This window comes from Oncorhynchus kisutch, linkage group LG3 (assembly GCF_002021735.2).
Source record: "Oncorhynchus kisutch isolate 150728-3 linkage group LG3, Okis_V2, whole genome shotgun sequence".
In the NCBI taxonomy this organism is placed as follows: domain Eukaryota; kingdom Metazoa; phylum Chordata; class Actinopteri; order Salmoniformes; family Salmonidae; genus Oncorhynchus; species Oncorhynchus kisutch.
In genome coordinates this window covers 64,478,514-64,500,871 of record NC_034176.2, presented here as the reverse complement: position 1 = coordinate 64,500,871, position 22,358 = coordinate 64,478,514, and the positions used below count along the sequence as shown (strand labels likewise).

The 22,358-nt window shown below is 40.9% G+C and overlaps 1 protein-coding gene across 1 annotated transcript in view; it reads right to left on the bottom strand.

The window, feature by feature from the left end:
• Positions 1–13,257: 13,257 nt before the first annotated feature.
• Positions 13,258–22,358, bottom strand: part of LOC109887362 (polypeptide N-acetylgalactosaminyltransferase 18) — an 87,331-nt gene continuing 78,230 nt past the window's right edge. Inside the window, exons 10-11 of the mRNA XM_020478766.2 lie at positions 17,776–17,940; positions 13,258–13,965 (exon numbers count right to left, since the gene is read on the bottom strand). Coding sequence (XP_020334355.1) covers positions 13,819–13,965; positions 17,776–17,940 — 312 coding nt within the window. The 3' untranslated portion in view covers positions 13,258–13,818. The remainder of the gene's footprint in view (positions 13,966–17,775; positions 17,941–22,358) is intronic.

Genomic DNA, 22,358 nt, shown 5'->3' with positions numbered 1-22,358 from the left:
TTGTGTAACTGGGAGTCTCGTGAGTGAAAACATCCGAAGATCCTCAAAGGTAAACGATTAATTTGATTGCTTTTCTGATTTTCGTGACCGAGCTACCTGATGCTAAGTGTACTTATTAATGTTTATCGTGTGATTGATAAATTTACACAAATGCTTGGATTGCTTTCGCTGTAAAGCATCATTTCAAAATCTGACATGACAGGTGGATTAACAAAAGGCTAATCTGTGTTTTCCTATATTGCACTTGTGATTTCATGAATATAAATATTTATAGTAATATTTATTGTATGTAGCGCTATGCTATTCAGCGGTTGTTGATGACACTTATCCCGATATCGGGATTGCAGCCATAACAAGTTAAAGGGATCGATATGACAACAGCCAGTGAAAGTGCAGGGCGCCAAATTCAAAACAACAGATATCTCATAATTCAAATTCCAAAAACAGAAGTATTTTACACCATTTTAAAGATAAACCTGTTAATCCCACCACAGTGTCCAATTTCAAAAAGGCTTTACAGCGAAAGCACACCAAACGATTATGTTAGGTCTGCACCTTTGTCACAGAAAAACACAGCCATTTTTCCAGCCAAAGAGAGGAGTCACAAAAAGCAGAAATAGAGATAAAATTAATCATTAACCTTTGAGGATCTTCATCAGATGACACTCATAGGACTTCATGTTACAAATACATGTATGTTTTGTTCGATAAAGTACATATTTTTATCAAAAAATCTCAGTTTACATTGGCGCGTTACGTTCAGTAATGTTTTGCTTCCAAAACATGCAGTGATTTTGCAGAGAGCCACATCAATTTACAGAAACAGTCATCATAAACTTTAATATAAGATACAAGAGTTATGCACAGAATTAGAGATATACTTCTCCTTAATGCAACCTCTGTGTCAGATTTTTTTTTTACTTTACGGAAAACATAAACCATGCAATTATCTGAGTACGGCGCTCAGACAAGAAATCAAGCCATACAGATATCCGCCATGTTGGAGTCAACAGAAGTCAGAAATAGCGTTATAAATATTCACTTACCTTTGATGATCTTCATCAGCATGCAATCCTAGGAATCCCAGTTCCACAATAAATGTTTGATTTGTTCGATAAAGTCCATCATTTATGTCCAAATATCTCCTTTTCTTAGCGCGTTCAGTTCACAAATCCAAACTCATGACGCACAGGCAGGTCCAGGCGAAAGTTCAGAAGAAAAGTCATATTACAGTTCGTAGAAACATGTCAAAAATGAATAGAATCAATCTTTAGGATGTTTTTATCATACATTTTCAATGGTGTTCCAACCGGAGAATTCCTTTGTCTTCAGAAATGCAATGGAACGCAAGCTAACTCTCACGTGAACGCGCATGACCAGCTCATGACACTCTGCCAGACCACTGACTCATTCAGCTCCCATTCCCCCCTCCTTCACAGTAGAAGCATCAAACAAGGTTCTAAAGACTGTTGACATCTAGTGGAAGCCGTAGGAAGTGAAATATGACCCCATAGACACTGTATATTCGATAGGCAATGAGTTGAAAAACTACAAACCTCAGATTTCCCACATCCTGGTTGGATTTTTCTCATGTTTTTGCCTGTCATATGAGTTCTGTTATACTCACAGACATCAATCAAGCTGTTTTAGAAACTTCAGAGTGTTTTCTATCCAAATCTACTAATAATATGCATATATTAGCAAGGGGGTGGTTTGCAAGCTGAAGAACACCATCCCAACCGTGAGGCACGGGGGTGGCAGCATCATGTTGTGGAGGTGCTAGGCTGCATGAGGGACTGGTGCACTTCACAAAATAGATGGCATCATGAGGGGAAAAAATATGTGGATATATTGAAGCAACACCTCAAGACATCAATCAGGAAGTTAAAACTTCTTATGGCTGGGGGCAGTATTGAATAGCTTGAATGAATAAGGTGGTGGCTTGCAAGCTGAAGAACACCATCCCAACCGTGAGGCACGGAGGTGGCAGCATCATGTTGTGGAGGTGCTAGGCTGCATGAGGGACTGGTGCACTTCACAAAATAGATGGCATCATGAGGGAAAAAATATGTGGATATATTGAAGCAACACCTCAAGACATCAGTCAGGAAGTTAAAACTTCTTATGGCTGGGGGCAGTATTGAATTCATCCAAGCTATTCATCCAAGCTTCTGACCCACTGGAATTGTGATACAGTGAATTATAAGTGAAATAATCTGTCTGTAAACAATTGTTGGAAAAAATGACTTGTGTCATGCACAAAGTAGATGTCCTAACCGACTTGCCAAAACTATAGTTTGTTTGCAAGAAATTTGGGGAGTGGTTGGAAAACGAGTTTTAATGACTCCAACCTAAGCGTATGTAAACTTCCGACTTCAACTGCAGGCTTCTTTATGGAAGATTATGTGCATAAAACAGAATGAAAATGATTTAGTATTCCCTCCAAGTAGGTACCTGAACAATCAGAGCAATGGTTGCCAAGGGACCATAGATTGCTATCCAGCATAGCAGGCACCCAGGAGGCCAAGCTTGCTTGGTGCATCTAAACACTGGATACCAGTTTTCTGCGTTAGAGAGTTACATTGTATTTCAAATATTATTACGAGAAGCAGGAGTTCTTGGTTTGGGTTTTCGTCATTGATTATTTGGACAATCAGGATTGGGCGAAGACAGTGCTTAAACTGGTGCAGTGATTTTCAAGCCTGTGTGTGGTTAATAAATGCTTCCCACTAAATGTCACAGCCACACAGCCAAGTCAAAATTGGCTATATCGTAAAAATTCATGAAAACAAACATTTCCATTTTGACCATGATAAATACGGATGAAATTAGCGGAAGTAGGGGTTTGGCCGAGAGTTTCCATTTGCGAGGGAGGAGACTTCGCTTCCTTCCTTAACACAAAGGTAATCCCAATTGTTAACCGCATTCCCCCCAGACGTAAAACTGGAAATGACAAACTTTTGCGAGAGAATATTAGGTTAATTCTAATTCTCCTCTCATGTTTATATTTTCATGAACATGTTTCTCCCCCCTGTTGCCTGAGTAATAAAGTGATCCCAATATTCCCCCATCTCACAATGCTGGGGTAACATAGACATTACTAGCGTAAATCCAATTATAATGAAGAATACACAGACTGTGTAATGGCAAATGTGTAAAAATAGTAATCTAGTGGCTAACTCCTGTGTCTAGTGGCCATCAGCTGACATTTCAGGGATGCATTAAAATAAAAAATGGAATAAAGCAATTTCTTGGTAGATATGTTGAAATTCATATTCCCAATTCGATGTGGAAAACATTTGAGATTTTACCTAATTCCTTATCTAATGAAGTCTATTACAAATCTGCACACTCTGATTCGGGCACCTTACTCACAGTCAGAGACATCTATAACACTTTAAACATGTATCCAGTTTGGTAAAGTACTATGTAAGAGAAACAAGGCTTTAAGACAATTTACCACCCCTCTTTCCTCTGGTTCAATTTGCTTTGCCCAGTTCCTATTGATTTTGTTTCCTCAAGATTGAGACTGATGGGCTCTAAAGTTACATTCAAATGAGATTCCAGAGGAGAAGTGTGGAAAGTTTTGCAGACTCATTCCCTGGGTGGCTTGTCTCTCACTTTCTTCTGAGCTCTGTGCAGTCACTGTATAATTAATTTTGCTCAGTGCGTTAGTCACTAGGAAACAATTTACTGCGGCTTAGGCTTTTTTCAACAACAAATAAGTGACTTTTCTCGTGTCATTAAATATATGGTTTCAGATAGTATTTTGAGTGACGCCTGGATAATAAAAAAAAACAATACATTGCAGTAGGGAACTAATGTTTTAAGCAAATGTGAATTGAAAAGGAAGCATATAATGACAAGGCTCATGCTGATAAACTGAAGAAGAGTAGAGGAGGGATGAATAAAGTGTTAAAATACACTTTAGTCTACCCTAATATAGGATACTCTGTGCACTTAGTGATACTGTGTGTATGTACCTAACTCTACTTAAAAGAAAACCCCAGGCCTCCCGAGTGGCGCAGTGGTTAAAGGTGCTGTACTGCAGCGCCAGCTGTGCCACCAGAGATTCTGGGTTCGCGCCCAGGCTCTGTCGTAACCGGCCGCGACTGGGAGGTCCGTGGGGCGACACACAATTGGCCTAGCGTCGTCCGGGTTAGGGAGGGTCTGGCCAGTAGGGAAATCCTTGTCTCATTGTGCACCAGTGACTCATGTGGCGGGCTGGGCGCAGTACGCGCTAACCAAGGTTGCCAGGTGCACAGTGTTTCCTCCGACACATTGGTGCGGCTGGCTTCCAGGTTGGATGGCGCTGTGTTAAGAAGCAGTGCGGCTTGGTTGGGTTGTGTATCGGAGGACGCATGACTTTCAACCTTCGTCTCTCCCGAGCCTGTACAGGAGTTGTAGCGATGAGACAAGATAGTAGCTACTAAATTGGATACCATGGAATTGGGGAGAAAAAGGGGTAAAATTGTAAAACATTTAAAGAAAAATACCATTTAAAAAAAGAAAACCCCTGAGATGTGTCTGTTACAGTACCTTGATTATTACTCAACTCAAAACATTCCAAAAGTCACACCCATATATCGCATATTAGAGTTCATTCAAGTACAACACACAGATTGTTTGACAGAATAAGACATTTTCAGATGTGGTGTTATGCTGTTGGAGTGGTGTGTCACTGAGCTGTCATCCCCCTGGCAGTGGCCTAATTCTCTGGGTGCACCATTCCTGTAGACAGACAGGCGGTGTAGGAGGCAGACGCAGAGGGACCACCGTGTCTGTCTGCCTCTTCAAACAGCCACTTCATGCACACACACACGCACACACACACACTTTGTTTGTCAAGGCTGGTGATGCCTGTCACTATATCTATCTCACAATACTAAAAAAGGCAAGGAAATAATCCTGGCCCATCCAAACGAGCTCTCTCATGAGATGTGGCAAGGGCACAATGTGCAGCTCAATACGTGGCTCAGTGATCAATATGTTTGATATACTGCTGGAGCACTCAGAAAGTTGATAGACTGACTTCATCAGGCTGTCACTGTGAGCACCACTCTGAATGACCTCACAGCACTTGGCCTTGCACTTCATCCTTCCCTGGCTGGCACTCCTTGTGTGGTCATTCCACAGTCCTAACTTCAAGGGCTTCCATTACTGTGTCTTAGTGCTGATATGAGCACATCGTCCCAAATTAATTACAGTAATGACTTCTTATTTTCTCCTCTCTCTCTCTCTATCGCTCTCCCCCGTCTTGTTCTTTCTGTCTCACACATTTTTTGTCTCTCTGGGTAGTGTGCTGGCATGGATCAATATTTTGTACTTGCACATTGGTGTGTGTGTGTGTGTATGTGTGTGTGTGACCTTGCCCACTGTTGTGCAGTATCAAACACCCTCCTCTGCTTACAGTTTTCTCCTGACAGATATCATTAGCATATCAAACTATCTCAGCATCTGTCGCATCCCTTGTTCCGGCCAAGGAAACAACATCACAGCTGCTCAATGTGAATGCCTCTTGTTTCATGCTACTCAGGTCAAATGGTTTCAGTGGGGAAGGAGGAGTGAGAGGCATATTAAATCTATGCCTAGTGTTTGTATGGTTTTGACCTAGAGACTCTAACTCCTTTCTTCTACCCAACAAACTCAACACTAATATGATCAGCATGTCTGTAAATGAATGTTTATCCCTTAGAGAGTGTAATTATTGGTTTATTTAACAGTATCAAACCATAAATCCTTTTCATAATCAATACAATTGCATTGTTAACCCTGAGTGCAGCAGTACATTTCCAATATATACTGTATGTTTAGTTTAGCGGAGGTAATAAAACACAATCTCACACACTGACAATCTCAATAGCTATTATATTCTATAATCTAATTGTATTTATGGGTAACAATGGGCAACAAATAGTTTAAGACCTGAACCCTTTTTTGTCATATCAAAAGCTATCATCTCCAGGCTTGTGGGCAATTTGCTCCCTGGGAAACTGCTAATCTGAAACAATGTGTCAGAGGGCAGGTTTGTCTGCAGGCAGCCTAATCAGTTCTGCAGCCAGGTTGCATTAGTGGGATGAGGAGGATAAAACCTGCACCGCAGAGGGTAATACTGCAGCATCTATGAGGCATGGAGCTTGTTATCACACATAGTTCTATCAGCATATTAATACAAAGGTAACGCTCCTTCCTCTATGCCCCAGTTTCCCCTATTGTGTTTTGTATCGCAGCCATCAGACAATCATCGAAAGTAAGGAGAAGGGATGAAAGAGAACCTGGGGTGATCACATGTGAAAATACACATATACAGTATACACTTACTCATACCACACACCTCCTGGCTCCTACTGAGGCATCTGTCTCTGTGGAAATGTTCATATTGTTTGACAATACAAACCACAATGTGAATGTGATTAATGCTGTGGTGAGGTTTGGTCCTGTGTCTAGCGTACAGAGTGAGCATGATTACTCAGGTTGCAATATCTGTCCAAGATGAAACCTAAATCAAATCATATCACACATACAGTACAAGGCAGACCATTTATATTGTGGGCCAAGTGTCTAACCTCTGTTTAAATATTTTGGTGCCCGGTCTGGTCAGCCTCAGAAGGCCAGCCTAGTAGGAGGCCTCATTTAGTGTTGCCTTCTGTTTGTATCTATTCACCCCATGTCACTGTTATGTGATCCCTACTTGACACAAGCATGGGGATGTGCTGGCAAATGTATTCCTGACATATCCCTGTTCATTTTCCAATTAAAACAAACCTTAGCTCAGCTGTATGAAAACACTGCCCCAGTGATTGAGCTGACCTGTCCCCCTATCTGCCCCCCCCCCCCCACCACCACCACCACCACCACCACTGAGAACTGTCAGTCTTCTAATGGGGGGCTAGACCTCACCCTGCACTCTGAATGTATAAACTAATGGATTTCTTCAAAGTTGCAGTGTATTGCTTTCAGTTATCATCTATCCATGAGTCTTGCCCTGGAGGCAGAACTGAGTGATTTCCACCAGATGGGCCAGCTGCTAAAATGTTATTTTGTTCCTAATTTAAGGTTAGGGTTAGGCATTAGGGTTAGTAGAGTGGTTAGGGTTAGGTTTAAAATCAGATTTTATGACATTGTGGCTGTAGTGACCACTCTGCAGAACTGCTTCCAAAACAAGATTCATGATGAACGCTAAAAACGCTAACCTGCTCATAAATGAGGTCATGTCAAAGTGTCTCTAAGTGTAAGAATTACAGCTCAAGTGAGAAGATTACTGATCATGCAAAGGCAGAGACGTAGATAAAGAAATAAATATTGTAATTGCATGAACTTTTACTTTAGAGGAAGATCAGTAGCCTACATAAAAGATCAACCTTGCCTATAAAGGAGAAGTTCACCTCTCATATGTAGATGATTTAATTACACAGACCGGAAAAGCGCACGGAAAACAAAGTTGAGCTGAGATGTTGATCAAAAGTATATTAACTAAACTAGGAACGGCAGGGGAACAGAAAGCTTCTGGTCGTGCTTCTGTTTTTGCAGACTTCAAGGATGAGGTTCACATTAAAACCCTGAAAAATCTAAATGACTCAGACGTTTATAAATCATTGTACAAACTAGGACTCTAAACCCAATATGTATCGCCAGGAAGCACATGATGTGTTTCAATGCCATAAGCAATGTATTTTATGAAGCTGAGTCACAAGGCCATTCAGAAGTATTGATGGGTTTCCTACTGCAATATACAGAGGATTAGGGCTTATTGTATTGTGTGCACCGCCGAGAGAATTTCACCACCAGGTGGTCATAAAATGGGTCTTTATCCCTGTAAAGTAAACACCATTGAAATATTGAACTCCAACTTGAAAGGTGCTGTTTGCCTAACAGGCAATCTATGATTAATTTAGAATATAAGTCAGCATATTTGATTGCACTTTTTAAGATCAAACATTCAGTACAGCACCAAAATCTCAAGGTATTTTGCATGAAATATTCCTACACACTAATTGCAATTGATATTTGGTTGTGTTGAGAGGTTTTCTGAGCTGTGTGCATGTCTATTTATTTCAATAAAGATCCACTCACTCTTTATATTGCCTCCCAGGATAGTCTCTCCAAGTGATGAGCTCATGCTGAACAGAGAAACGCTGACTCTCCAAAAGGTTCTCCCTCCTCTCAGTATGTAATGAATTCATTTGCAGACTTGCTCCAAATCTGTCTGCTTCATGACGCCAAGATACCTGTGTAATTTTCAGCTTGATTTATTCACGCAGAGCTTAACAGAGGGTGTGGTTATATACAAGAGAAAAGTAATTTCACAACAGTCCACAGGAGGGTTTGGTGCAATTGGAGGGCTGGTATAATAACTATAGAAATGTATACAGTAAGACTTGGCAAAAGAACAAAAGCAAAACGCAGTGGTATAAAAAGATGAGACAACCTTAATTTAGAGGATTGGAACTCTTTATTCAAACACTATTCCATTGGGCAATGGCACAATCCGTCACTGCAGGCGCCGTCATACAACCAAATGTTCTTAGGCAGTAATTGAGGTGTACAGACATACTGTATGTGTGCCTTGTGTAAATGTACACTGTCATCCAGCATACTGCTGTAATCCATAAGCATCAAGAAAGTGAGGCCCAGGAAATGAGCCTTATGATTTATCAAGGCTCCTTCTGCCTCTGTGTGAGGATCCAGAAGTTTGACAAATACAGAAAGCCGTACTATTCAGCTTCATTGCTCTATCTGGAGCAGAGAAGCGAACACCGACTGCTTCAATAACATGTATCGATCTACTGACAGACAGTCCACCTGACATTTGCTTTGGAGGAGCTTTGAAGTTGCACTAGTGGATGTCCAATCGAAATGAGCACTGTGAAAACAGTGAGGAAATGCGAAAGGACTAAAATAATACTTTCAGAGTAGTTTATGGATGAGTTGCAAGGCTTCAATTCACTTCAGATATGGTTTGAGTTTGGTCTGAGATGTACAAGGGGCATAACCTAAAAAAAGCTGATGGTACTGCATGCTATTGTGGTTGCCTTTTTAATACATGTGAACCTCTGGAAAGCTATCCATCAGTGCACAGCACACCTCGTGAATGTTCTTTTTTCTCATGTCCCCTTTGTACCACACACAGACCACAATATATGCAGATATGTTTGTCAGTCAGTTCCTGTGCATAGCTCAAGGCATTCAAGGATAGTATTAAAAGGTCAGAGATGAATCTTGTATCAGCAGGACATGTAGATTTGTCGTGTTTGTATGTTCACCTCTGGTGTGACGTCTTGGGATCTGAAAATAAGGTGACTTAAATTAAGCATCCTCAAAGAGATGGTGTGGATAAAATGCACTTTAGATTTGGAAAACAACAGGGACTTTTTACTATGCAAGTCAGTTAAGAACAAATTCTTATTTTCAATGACTGCCTGAACACTGGGTTATCTTGCCTTGTTCAGGGGCAGAATGACAGATTTGCACCTTGTCAGCTCGGGGATTCGATCTCGCAACCTTTCAGTTACTAGTCCAATGCTCCAACAACTAGGCTATGCTGCCACCCCTATGTGTTGGATGTAGGTTCACACTAAACCAGTGTAAAGCTATGACTATAAATCGGTCTCTTTTACAGCTCAGCAGGCTTGAAATATATATGCAATATATAGATGACAAATGACTTTACTTTGAGCAAGATTTAATTGAATTTTCAATTGAAAGTTGGCTCCCCATCGCCAGCCCCAGTTCCAATATGTCTCTCGTATCCCCTGGGCCCTCCTGCGGTGGCTCTTCTGCTTCACTTAGCCACCTGTATCTTACCTGCAGGATCCACAACTGATAAACTCTCTCCTCCAGTGAGTCCTGTGGGACATTTATTCATTCTCAATTCAGACAAGGTGCCGACTCCCTCCATTTTCTACCCAAACCTTTTCTGATTCCCCCGATCACAGTGGGCTTGTTTTGTGCCAAGAATATATCTCTTCTCACTCTTTTTTATTGCGGCTGTGTCAGAGGCAGCTGTAACTGCAAGTGTGCATGATTATCGCGGTGCGATCTCTCATTGCCTTTCTCCCAAGAGGCAGAAACCTGAATTATAAATGTGGGTAAGGGTAATGGGACCGTCTCACGCACACAGACCAAAGACACCACTGCTTTACTGGGTTAGGACTTCTAGACTTCTCAGAAAGCTCTGGTTTTCAGATGAAAAAAACTAAAAACAAGAAGCGATGCCATTCATAGAACCAGAATTTCAGATATTGGAAAAAATGTTCAGTTGTCAAAGCAAGATGGTCATTACTCAGTGACATATCCAGGAATGAAATCAGTATCTTTATGTAAAGTTTGTACAATGTCTGCAAAAAAATATACACTGCTCAAAAAAATAAAGGGAACACTTACAACACAATGTAACTCCAAGTCAATCACACTTCTGTGAAATCAAACTGTCCACTTAGGAAGTAACACTTATCGACAATAAATTTCACATGCTGTTGTGCAAATGGAATAGACAACAGGTGAAAATTATAGGCAATTAGCAAGACACCCCCAATAAAGCAGTGCTTCTGCAGGTGGTAACCACAGACCACTTCTCAGTTCCTATGCTTCCTGGCTGATGTTTTGGTCACTTTTGAATGCTGGCGGTGCTTTCACTCTAGTCTAGTCTACTCTAGACGGAGTCTACAACCCACATAAATGGCTCAGGTAGTGCAGCTCATCCAGGATGGCTCATCAATGCGAGCTGTGGCAAGAAGGTTTGCTGTGTCTGTCAGCGTAGTGTCCAGAGCATGGAGGCGCTACCAGGAGACAGGCCAGTACATCAGGAGACATGGAGGAGGCCGTAGGAGGGCAACAACCCAGCAGCAGGACCGCTACCTCCGCCTTTGTGCAAGGAGGAGCAGGAGGAGCACTGCCAGAGCCCAGCAGAATTACCTCCAGCAGGCCACAAATGTACGTGTCTGCTCAAACGGTCAGAAACAGACTCCATGAGGATGGTATGAGGGCCCGACGTCCACAGGTGGGGATTGTGCTTACAGCCCAACACCGTGCAGGACGTTTGGCATTTGCCAGAGAACACCAAGATTGACAAATTCGCCACTGGCGCCCTGTGCTCTTCACAGATAAAAGCAGGTTCACACTGAGCACGTGACAGACGTGACAGTCTGGAGATGCCGTGGAGTTCTGCTGCCTGCAAAATCCTCCAGCATGACCGGTTTGGCGGGGGGTCAGTCATGGTGTGGGGTGGCATTTCTTTGGGGGGCCGCATAGCCCTCCATGTGCTCGCCAGAGGTAGCCTGACTGTCATTAGGTACCGAGATGTGATCCTCAGACCCCCTGTGAGACCATATGCTGGTACGCTTGGCCCTGGGTTCCTCCTAATGCAAGACAATGCTAGACCTCATGTGGCTGGAGTGTGTCAGCAGTTCCTGCAAGAGGAAGGCATTGATGCTATGGACTGGCCCGCCCGTTCCCCAGACCTGAATCCAATTGAGCACATCTGGGACATCATGTCTCGCTCCATCCACCAACGCCACGTTGCACCACAGACTGTCCAGGAGTTGGCGGATGCTTTAGTCCAGGTCTGGGAGGAGATCCCTCAGGAGACCATTCGCCACCTCATCAGGAGCATGCCCAGGCATTGTAGGGAGGTCATACAGGCACGTGGAGGCCACACCCACTACTGAGCCTCATTTTGGCTTGTTTTAAGGACCTTACATCAAAGTTGGATCAGCCTGTAGTGTGGTTTTCCACTTTAATTTTGTGTGACTCCAAATCCAGACCTCCATGGGTTGATAAATTTGATTTCCATTGATAATTTGTGTGCGATTTTGTTGTCAGCACATTCAACTATGTAAAGAAAAAAGTATTTAATAAAAATATCTCATTCATTCAGATCTAGGATGTGTTATTTTAGTGTTCCCTTTATTTTTTTGAGCAGTGTATATAAAATGTAATACTATTTCTCATATGATGCACATGCTTTTTTAGGTATCTTAGAATCACTGTTACTGGGATTGATTTAACAGGTCCATGTTGTCATCATGTAATAAGTCACACTTGCATTTCTCACGGTATGTGAATCATAATGCTTTTCCTGTCAGTCTAAAGAGGACATTTCAAAGCAGGTGCTCTCATCATTATGCTCATCAGAAAGGTTTTAAAGATTCACGATTAACATTATGCAAAAAGGCCACCTATTCTATGCGTTAACAAGAAGAGCTCCAGTGTCATAAATAACTCAATGTCACGCTGAGATTCACAGATTTGAATATCTCACTGAACGTGAGATTTGTTTGAAGAGTTCACTGTATGTGGTTCTGCATTATTTGATGAATTTAGAGCAATACAACTACTGTGGCAAAATTTTAGTTGATGAATATGGTTTTCCACATGAGGTTTGTGCATATCAGTTCGCAACCTTTGGAAAATCAATTCCATTTTGAATTTGAGAACGCAAAAAAAATATTTTCCTCATTTAAATGTTGGCGAAGGAAGCTCTGATGAAAGTGGGTTTACATGTATATTTAATGGCACGCCTCCCCTGGCCCGGCATGAATGTGGATGTTAATGAGGACTGGCATGTTGAAAACGGAATGTGCCACTCCTCTCCTCCCCGGGTACACACAACAGTCAGAATAGAAAGGCTTCAACAGAAACAAGCCCTGATTCTAGACTGCTGTCTGCTTCTACTGATATCACTGAGAAACTGACAAGATGTAATTTCTCCAATTTTCTCCCTGTGTGTATATTGTGTGTGTGGGTGTGGGTGCTCGCAAAATGTTTTTGATACATTATTGCACAAAACCATAAGAGTATACAGATGTAGGATATTATTTTGAAAATAATCCTGCAGCAACAGGAAATGTGAATTATTATGATGATCATTTTTCACTAGGGCAAATCAAGTCTGACATTTTAAAGTGGAAAAGTGACACTGCAGAATACTTTTTAAACCTCGAATACACTACAAGTTCCTGCTGCTCAACAACAAAATAGTGATCACATAAAGATCCTATATCTGTATGTGATCATTAATAGAATTTGTGTAATCCGCATCCATTAAAAAAGTGAACATAATGATTCACTTCTGTATGTTGAGAGAGCTATAACCTTAAAGGCATGAGCATAAGGGGAAAGACACGCATTCATTTTGATTACATGACATTTGCCTTGTGTCACATGGGACAGACGCACATACGGAACAGCTGGTGGCAGTTTACATGGAAAGGGCACACAACATTGTACCATTGGAAAAAAACACTGCAACACATTCATATAGCATCAGTACTTTTACTGGCATATATTATAAATATTTTGAATATTTACACTTAGAAAATAGTATATTATTTCCATATATATTTATATTCCAACATGTTGGCAATTCCCCAAAACTGTACAGCTTAATCGCATAATAAACTTATCCTACAAACCTGAGACACTAGAAGAAAAGAAAACAGCAGAGAACTTTTCATAATGCTTGCTACACGGTAGCAGTTATTTACCAAGTACAACAATGAACATATAGAACCCAGTACAACCTTCAAGTCAACAGAAAACCAACTACACTCTTAACAAAATATGTTTCATAACATTGTAGTATCTCATAATGCACAATATCAACCATCTATGGCTGATCCATAGGAGAAAGAAAATGTTTAACATTTATCATGTGATGTCAACTGGTGAACAAAAGACATCATGGGTCCTCCAATGCCTGTCATTAACCATACACCATTCTCCTTTATCCACAACAGAAAGTCCATAGGAGCAACAGAATAAGCACCCCACCCAGCCCAGTGTGCTACATTATATCCAGTGTTCTCTCAGAGGAGCCCATCATAGGGCACTGCCAGGCAGTGTGTTTGTGATGGACCATTTCTGTCCCGTGCATTTGTGAAGGGCCAGCTGGTACCCGAACTCGTTGTCATTGCTGGCCACCAGCTCAAGGCATCGCTTTGATTTCCTGTTCTGAACGGAACCTCCCTGAAAGGAAAAACAAGTAGATCAAATTACAGTGGGATGCGACAGCATCATTGGTGTGCATGTCGTTGATTGCTGTGTCACCTTAACCCCACAGTGCTATGAATTAATGGATGGGGTTGATGTGTATAGCTTAACAAGCACCCGCAGCTCTGTTTTGTATGGATTTCCCTTTGGCGCCAGCACTGGGGCCTTCCCAGATAGAGTGTTGTTCTAGCTTCATGAGCATGCTGATGCTATCTACCATTATACTCAGTAGCACTCAGTAGGAATGCCAAGATTATGTGATAATAGAAGACAGCATTAGATGAGAAGAAAACATTTTCACACGTCACCTGAGAAAAAAAACCTTACACTTGGTCACTCAATCTTTGTCACCTAAGGAATCGTGTGCGTCGAAGTGTCTCTCCATCTCATCTCTCTTTGCCATCTGTTAGAGCGGAGAGTCTCTCACATGTATTGGAGGCCTTAAAGCTTTGGGTTGGACCAGTGCGATGGGAGTAACTGTACAGATCAGATAAATTCCCTATCTATGTGTAACTTCAGGGCCAGAAAATCTACCATCACCTCTCAGTCAGGAAGAAGGATGACTCAAACTGGAAAGGCAACCGTTTTAAAATGGGCTTTCGTTTTGGTTCAAGATTAGATGCTCTAATAAGAAAGAGGCTAGGGCATGTTAAGGTTCAGAAATTCAGACCAATACACATCCTTAAGATTTGCACTTACCAATTAATAGTTAAGAGGACATTTTATGAGGGATTAATATTTATACGCAGAGTCAACAACCACCTCTAAGCAATCTCATTGTCAATTTGTCATTAATGTTTTGTTGCACATACAGCATACTGAGGATTTGGTCAGGTTAATTTGAAAGTGAATTAATCAAAATGACAGAGTCTAGTTGATGTCACTGATTCAGGATATGATAGGTTTTCATTATAATAGAATACTGTCTGTTTAGTTAAGAGTGCTTGTCAGGTCTTGCATGCCTAAAAGCTATGGAATGAAACAATTATCTGCTTGAGTGCATTCTGTCAAATACATGGGGGACGGATACAGTTTACATATTCACTAATAGTCTTTCATCAGTAATCAACATCTCCACGTGTAGTACTGGTTGTCAGATGTACAGTAGCATGAAATATAACATGGTGGATTCCATATGTTCAACCAAATGAAGAAAACATTAGCCATTAGATACACCTCATTGGCCACATGGTGCATATAGCCTGGAATGAGTCCAAGGAAAACATTACCTGCAAATAAGATATGACAAAGAAAACTAATTGAGCTACACAATGCAGTAGAACCAAAAAGTCACATATGAAAGAAGTTGTACATGTACATTTTTCTTATCATTGCTGCTGTATTTATTTCAGCTCATCAATTGTTAAGACTGTGTTTAGACATCTGAAGTTGTTTCAAAGTATAAAACAATAATACATTCATTTTTCATTCTGTCATTATCATACTTTGCCAGAGGCACTTCCTGAAATATTTACGAGGTATCTACCAAACTGCTAAAACACGCATTTATATACAGAAAATATTCATAATTTAATCCAGATTCTACTCATATTTGCAAGATTACCATCAAGCCTGCCAAGTTACCCCAGGTCTTCGGCATAATGTTCTTGACCTGATGTTTTGGCTATACTTGGCTAAATAGCAAATATTTTCTGAGGCAGTTGAATTCCAGTGAGTCACTGAACACTTCAGAACAATTTCACACAGCAACAAATATCAGCATTTCTCAGCCTTCCTCTATCTGGGAAGTCAACATCAAAATATTTTAAACACCAATAACCATTATAACCTTAAGGGTGCTTAAAAAGCCTGCGTTCTCTCCAGGAGAGGCTGCATTACAATACGAGGCCTGAGGTTGAATTCTGTACTGGCAGAGGACCAGTCCTGTTTGCTCCCTGTGCTTGATCCCGTGGGCTGCTGCAAAACCAACATATTGATTTGCTATAGAGAGTGAACCAGCGAGTCAGAATGATAATGGTCCTGGGTTCACAAGCAGGGGTGAAAGGTTAACCAACTCTCCTGTGTTCTTTCATCTAATTGATTATTTTTGAGTGAACAGTTTGGGAGTCTGTGTGCATGCGTTTGTGTGTTGCATAAGGAGGACGTATTTACAGTGGGTAGGCCAACATGAGAGGCAGAATATACACCATGTAGTAGAAAAGTACAAAGGATAGTAGAAAACAGAAGCACTTGTCATCGAGTCAGTGAAAGCACTGAGGATGAACAGAAAGCTAATTAGATGTGTTTAATCAGCGTGTTAAGACTGTCTCCCAAGCAGGGCTCTTTACACCTAAACCCTCTGTGTCTCCATACTTCAGCCCACGCTGCAGCCACCTTAACTGCTGACAAAATCTTTACAAATACAAAAACACCCACTTCTTTTCTTCTGCTTCCCAAGATACATCACAATTATTTCACTTGTTGAATTTCCACTATAAGGCTCTAAAGCGAAGAGAAGTCACACAATTGTCAGGCACATTCAACCACAGAGAGAGGCATTGATTGCTGCTCTTCTCCATCTCGTAGAATTTAAGTGTGGTAACGCTTAAGCTAGAATGGGAACATTCCTCCTAGCTACAGCACCGTACAACCCTATGCTTGAGTTGTATCGATGCATCCTACTTCCTTTTGAGGTAAAACACATTTCACACTATGTCTAGCAGAAATGCGATCAATAATGCATGGTGTCTGACTCCATTCCTTCTTGAATTATACAATGCTAAACCAAGAAACCACCTACAGAAGAGTCATGTAGATATGTGACACGTGAGACGAAGCATTAAAATAATTTTACATCGCAGAGCTACCTATACTTCAGTGAAACCAGGTCGGTACATTCTAACTAAGAATCTGACACAGTTCCATCAACAATGATCCTTCCAACATAATCAAAGAAAAATTATATCAAGATGTAAAACTGTGCTTAGCAGCATTTCAATGAAAACCTTTGAACGGAACATACAACAGGATTTCCTTCTCAGTAAGTTCACAAGGCATCACACTAATGTCAAAACTATAGAAGCAAATAGGTTGAATCCAATATTGACAATACCTTGAATTTTAGGCATTTTAGTGCTAGAGATTCAACCAATCCAGGCATTTGACCTACAGTACATTCTACTGTATAGTATGTTTTCAATGTCTCACTCCTTATAATTTTTGGGGGGGATAAGGTACAGAACCTACAAGTTTGTAACTTGTGCGGGCATCCACCCAAAATAAGTGATCCACCAATGGAGAAAAAAAACATCTTTATCTGTAAACACAATTCCCAGAAGTTGAATTCAAGGTTTGCACCCCACTATTGATATTTTGAGTGCATACATTATGACGACACTGAACATGATCAGAACGGTTTTAATTGCACCTTCAAAACTTCAGGACTCTTCAGGCCATGTTGATGTGGCCCTCATTACAGGCCACTGTGCTCAGTGAGCCAGTCCAATAATGAAGACAGAGAGAGTCATTATGATGTATTTACTGTTCACATCTAAATGGTTTGGAGGAATGTGGAGAGGTCTATGGACCGTAAAACTCTTATTCCTGTGATACTCCTTAATGAGACCAACCCAACCACACTGAGCACAGAGCCATGGACTTCTGTGAATATTACACCCTAAAATGTACCCAAGATATCTACCTCCACTTGTGCCACATTTACTAATGATCCAACTCCCTTGCAACCAAGTATTAATTTAGATTATTGACCTGCCATTTTTGATTACTTGCTGGTCTATATTCAGTGAGCAGTCTGAGTGTGTTGGTCAGGTCTGTATGGTTTCTTACCTGAGTAAATAGCCAGTGGAGCTTCATGCGCTTGGCTGTGGCGTAGCTACACTCGATGAGGCGCGGTCGGCTGTTCACATCCACCAGGCACTTGTTGTCATCGTCATCGATAGTGGGACTGAGCACCCCTACATGTAACTGCTGGGTGCTGGTGTAGTACACATTCTGGAATGACAGAAGAGGCAGCACATACATAAGCTACTGACAGCTGGAAGGCATTCAAGCATTTCACAAAACTTTGATTTGTTTTAGGCTTTTCACTAGGACTTACATCACCCATATGGAATGTCTATTCATGCAGCTAACCTCACTGGACTGGAGCACAGGGCAGGAAATCGCACAGTGTGGGAAATGGCTTATTGTTTATGGAGAGGAGCGCTCTCCATCAACAGATCAAATCGACCAGCTAGCCCAAACACTTCTAATTACACTCTCTGATGCGGTCTTCCAGACCGTATTTTCCAAGGGCACTTGAGTGCCCATATTTAGCCAACAGGCCGTAAAACACCAGTGGCAGGAAAAAGCATCTGTTTGAACTGAGCGGAGCAGCAGAGTTAGTTGTGTGTGCTACAGATGGCAGCTACATCTGTGCTCTGACTCCATCACAGTGCATATGAGGGATGAGGAGGCTTGTCTGCACATGTGGGTTAGCTAGACATGTTGGGTAGCTAGAACCCTGGGAGAGGCGGGGGAATGTAACAGCTGGAGGGGAGGAAGGACATCACAGCTGGATAGGGGTGGAGATGAAGGTGGTAGGTAGCACAGGGTTACATTAGGAGGGGTTTACAGTTGTCATAAACACACTGTATGCTTGAAAACTATCCCATCAATCTTACAGGTAGAATACCTGTAATATCTCTATAGAATGACATTGCTGCCAAAGTTTTCGTATTTATTTTTTGGTAATACCAATTACCTCACCACTGACATTCTTTAAAAAAAGCATACTCGTCGTAGAATAAAAATTAAAAAGTATTACCTCTTCCTAAGTCCGAGGATGGTTTAAACCTTCCAGACTCGGGATTGTATCAACCTGCCACCCAAGGCTTGTACTTGCCACATATAGTTAAATGCACTAAAGAGGAACAATGTGTACATATTGAAGATGCACATGCTCACCCCCAGAATCTTTTCACATGTCTATTTTCCAAGGATAAAGCTAAGAACATGAACAACTTCATAGTTAAGAACACTATAATGATATGGAAGAAAATGAAACATTCTACAAGAACCAATATCACTCTAGAAACACAACCTTATGGAACAATCCTTGGATAGCTTTTCAGAATTCATCGAAAAATAGGCCCACATGGAAAACTAAAGGCAGAGAAACCGTAAATGACTTGGTAACAGGAAATACATTTATTTACATGACAGAATTTTAAAATAATTTTGCACTGACAAATGTAGATAGTTTCAAATAATTCACCACTTTATTGTCTACATTTTGATGCAAAACAGATCTTCGTCAGGTCAAACAGATTGAGTTCTGACAACCCTATGACAACCCTATCATCCAATACATTTGCATACGCAGGATCTGTAGTACACAGAGTGACTATGACAAATAAGCCGACTGTCTGGATGAGCTTTTCAGACAGCAGGGTTATCCAGAGGAATGGCTGCATGGCGCAAGGGATGATAAAAAAAAAAGGACCCAGAATCCTCACACCCAAACCACCCTGCCTGCCTTGACCAACGTGTTCAGAGTTTCCTTCAATACTCCACTTGGCAAACAGTTTGACCATATCATAAAAAAAAAACACTGGCACATCTTGAGCCCTGATTCACAACTGGAAAATACGCTTTTTAGAACCCCCGTGGGTAGTCTTTCGACCCCTCCTCAACATCAGTCAAATGGTGGTGACGTCTGATCTTCCACCGGTGCCACGTAGCACCTTCCTAGACAATGTGCTGGATGGTAATTACAGATGTGGCCGATGTACCCAGTGTAACTTTACGAACAATGCAATGTTCAATCACATATCATGGCCAAGGCCATTAAGATTAAGGGCAACATTACGTGTTCCACTAAAAATTTGAAACAGGGAAAGCAGAACACAATAGTAATATCAGGACTCTTGATCAGAGAAACACTGTGGCTGTGGATTTCATGGAGTGCTCTATGAGATACATTGGTATCGAACATGTTAAAACTCTTAGGGGGGGGGGGGGGGGGGGATTGTGATAATCTATTACTATGAAGAGAATTGTATTGGATTCACTATTTGTCAGCCATGTCTCCTAAAGGTCTGAACCAAAAGTTATGTATTAGACCATTACTTACATGAATATGTCACGTTGATTTGTTCTGGCATATTGGTCTCAACTTGGTCATTTTGTACATAGATTTTCTTGTAACTACTGATATTAAATTATTAGAGGTACACAAGTTGTTTTAGAAATAGGTCACTAATTATATCTATGGCCACTGCTCGTTCCGCATGTAATGGTTAAATGCGCTGGTAACAGTTTCCAACGTAATCTCATTACTTTTGCCTAGGTTTGAACTTGGACCCTTTTGTATGTATATAATACTTTATGTACAGTACCTATGTGATTAATTATGATGGACTATGCACAAAAGTGAATTTAAATGGTTTCCACACCAACCATGCATCATGTGCGTAACGGTCATGTGAGGTGAAATGTGTATATTTTTGGATGTGAGCACTGTCTTCTGACGAAGATCAGTTTCGGATCGAAACAGTCTAAACTGTGAATTGGGAGCAGAAACAGTGTGCGGGCCTTCAGGTTTTTTACTGGACGATTACTTTATCATCACTCATCTTGAAAAAATGTATACTATAAACGTGGAAGTCAATCAATCAATCAATCAATCAATCTGTCATCTTTGACACAATGGAAAAAAATTAACTTTTATTATTGAAATAGCATGGGTGACCAAGAAAAACGAATTGGTACAATTTAAGGCCATTTGGCAAACAATAATGCAGGTACTAGGGATGGAGGTATGGGCATGCGGATCTCGATAGAAAAGATGGCGCCATTGTTTGTGTGCACCTGTAAGTTGATATCGTATGTATAAGTTCGTTAAAAAAAAAGTTTAAAAAAAGGGAAAATAACAAAAAAATGAAAACTATCATTCAGTCCCTCACCATCAGTGGGAGGTAAAGCAGGAAGAAAACGACATCAGTAGTGGTGTGAAATGAAACCGGATTCTAAAAGGAGTAACAGCTCTGTAACCCGACAACTATTCAACAGAGACATCTGAACAGATTTCTAACATTAATGAGTTCTTAAATTAGCCTGCTCTCGGGATGTGAGATTTGGTGTCATGTTTTCTCTGAAGTTATTTGTTAAGAAAAGTGTGCAAGGCATCTTGGGAAAGATCAGCTCTGACTGTCTTTCTTGTAAGAGATCACAGGAGATTCCTCCAGAGCTTTAATTTGCAAACCAGCGTAAACATCAATACAGGTGCAATGAGTGTGAATGGTTTACCATGGAGATGTTTGAATAGGCAAGGATGATAATGGATGCAACTTTTAGGCTTCACTTTCAAGGATTAGACCACTTTTTACTACACATCTGGCTAAAAGATTACTGTAGCTCTGTTGGCATAACTTTTATAGATAACGTTGACACTTTTTGGAAACAGAATATACTCTACAGGAATGACAGAGTCCATCCAAATCATCTTGGTGCTTGGACCCTGTCCTCCCATTTCAAGGCTGCGTTGAGACAATGATTTATCAGTGACCCAAGCCCTGCTTAAATAATCCCTACCATTGTGTTGCTGAGATGTCGTAGTGCTGCTGCAAATGTACAGTTTCCCAAGAGAGTTATCAGTCATAATGTAAGTAACCTAATTTATGTTCCTCTAACTCCCCTGAATGCCTCCGTCAATCGGACAGCAATTGTCAGCAGTAATCATGCGCTTATGAAAACGGAGTTATACTGTTAGCACTGATACGGTTTGCTCTAGTAGGAAGCCCACTGTGAGTAGTTCACCTGCACTCTCAGCTCAAATATAAACATCACTGTCATGTCTACCTCTGATAAACCTCCCAGTAAAGCAATAAAAACAATAACACAGAAAAGTGTTGAATAGCCCACATTACCATACTGTATGTAGCCAAAGAAACAAGGTTGATGAAATCAATATTTTGCTAGTAACAGATAGCCAGTATATTAATGTTCTCTCTGAAACTCACTTAGCTAATTCTTTTGATGATACAGTGGTAGCAATACTTGGCTATAAAATATACATTAGAGGCAGGAATACCAATGGGGGAGGTGTTGCTGTTTATTTAGAGTCATGTTCCTTTAAAACTTAGAGAATCTCATTTCAAATGCTGTTGAAGTAATATGGCTACAGGTTCACTTGCCTCACCTAATGCCTATTCTTGTGGGAAGTTGCCATAGATCACAAAGTACTAACAGTCAGTATCTGGATAATATGTGTGATATCAACAGAGATATATTTTTTGGGTGACCTAAATACTGACTCATCAAGCTGTCCACTCAAAAGAAAAGCTTCAAATGGTAACCAGTGCCTGCAACCTGGTTCAGGATGTCAGTCAACCTACCAGGGTATTTACAGAAATCTGCTCTAAACTGGA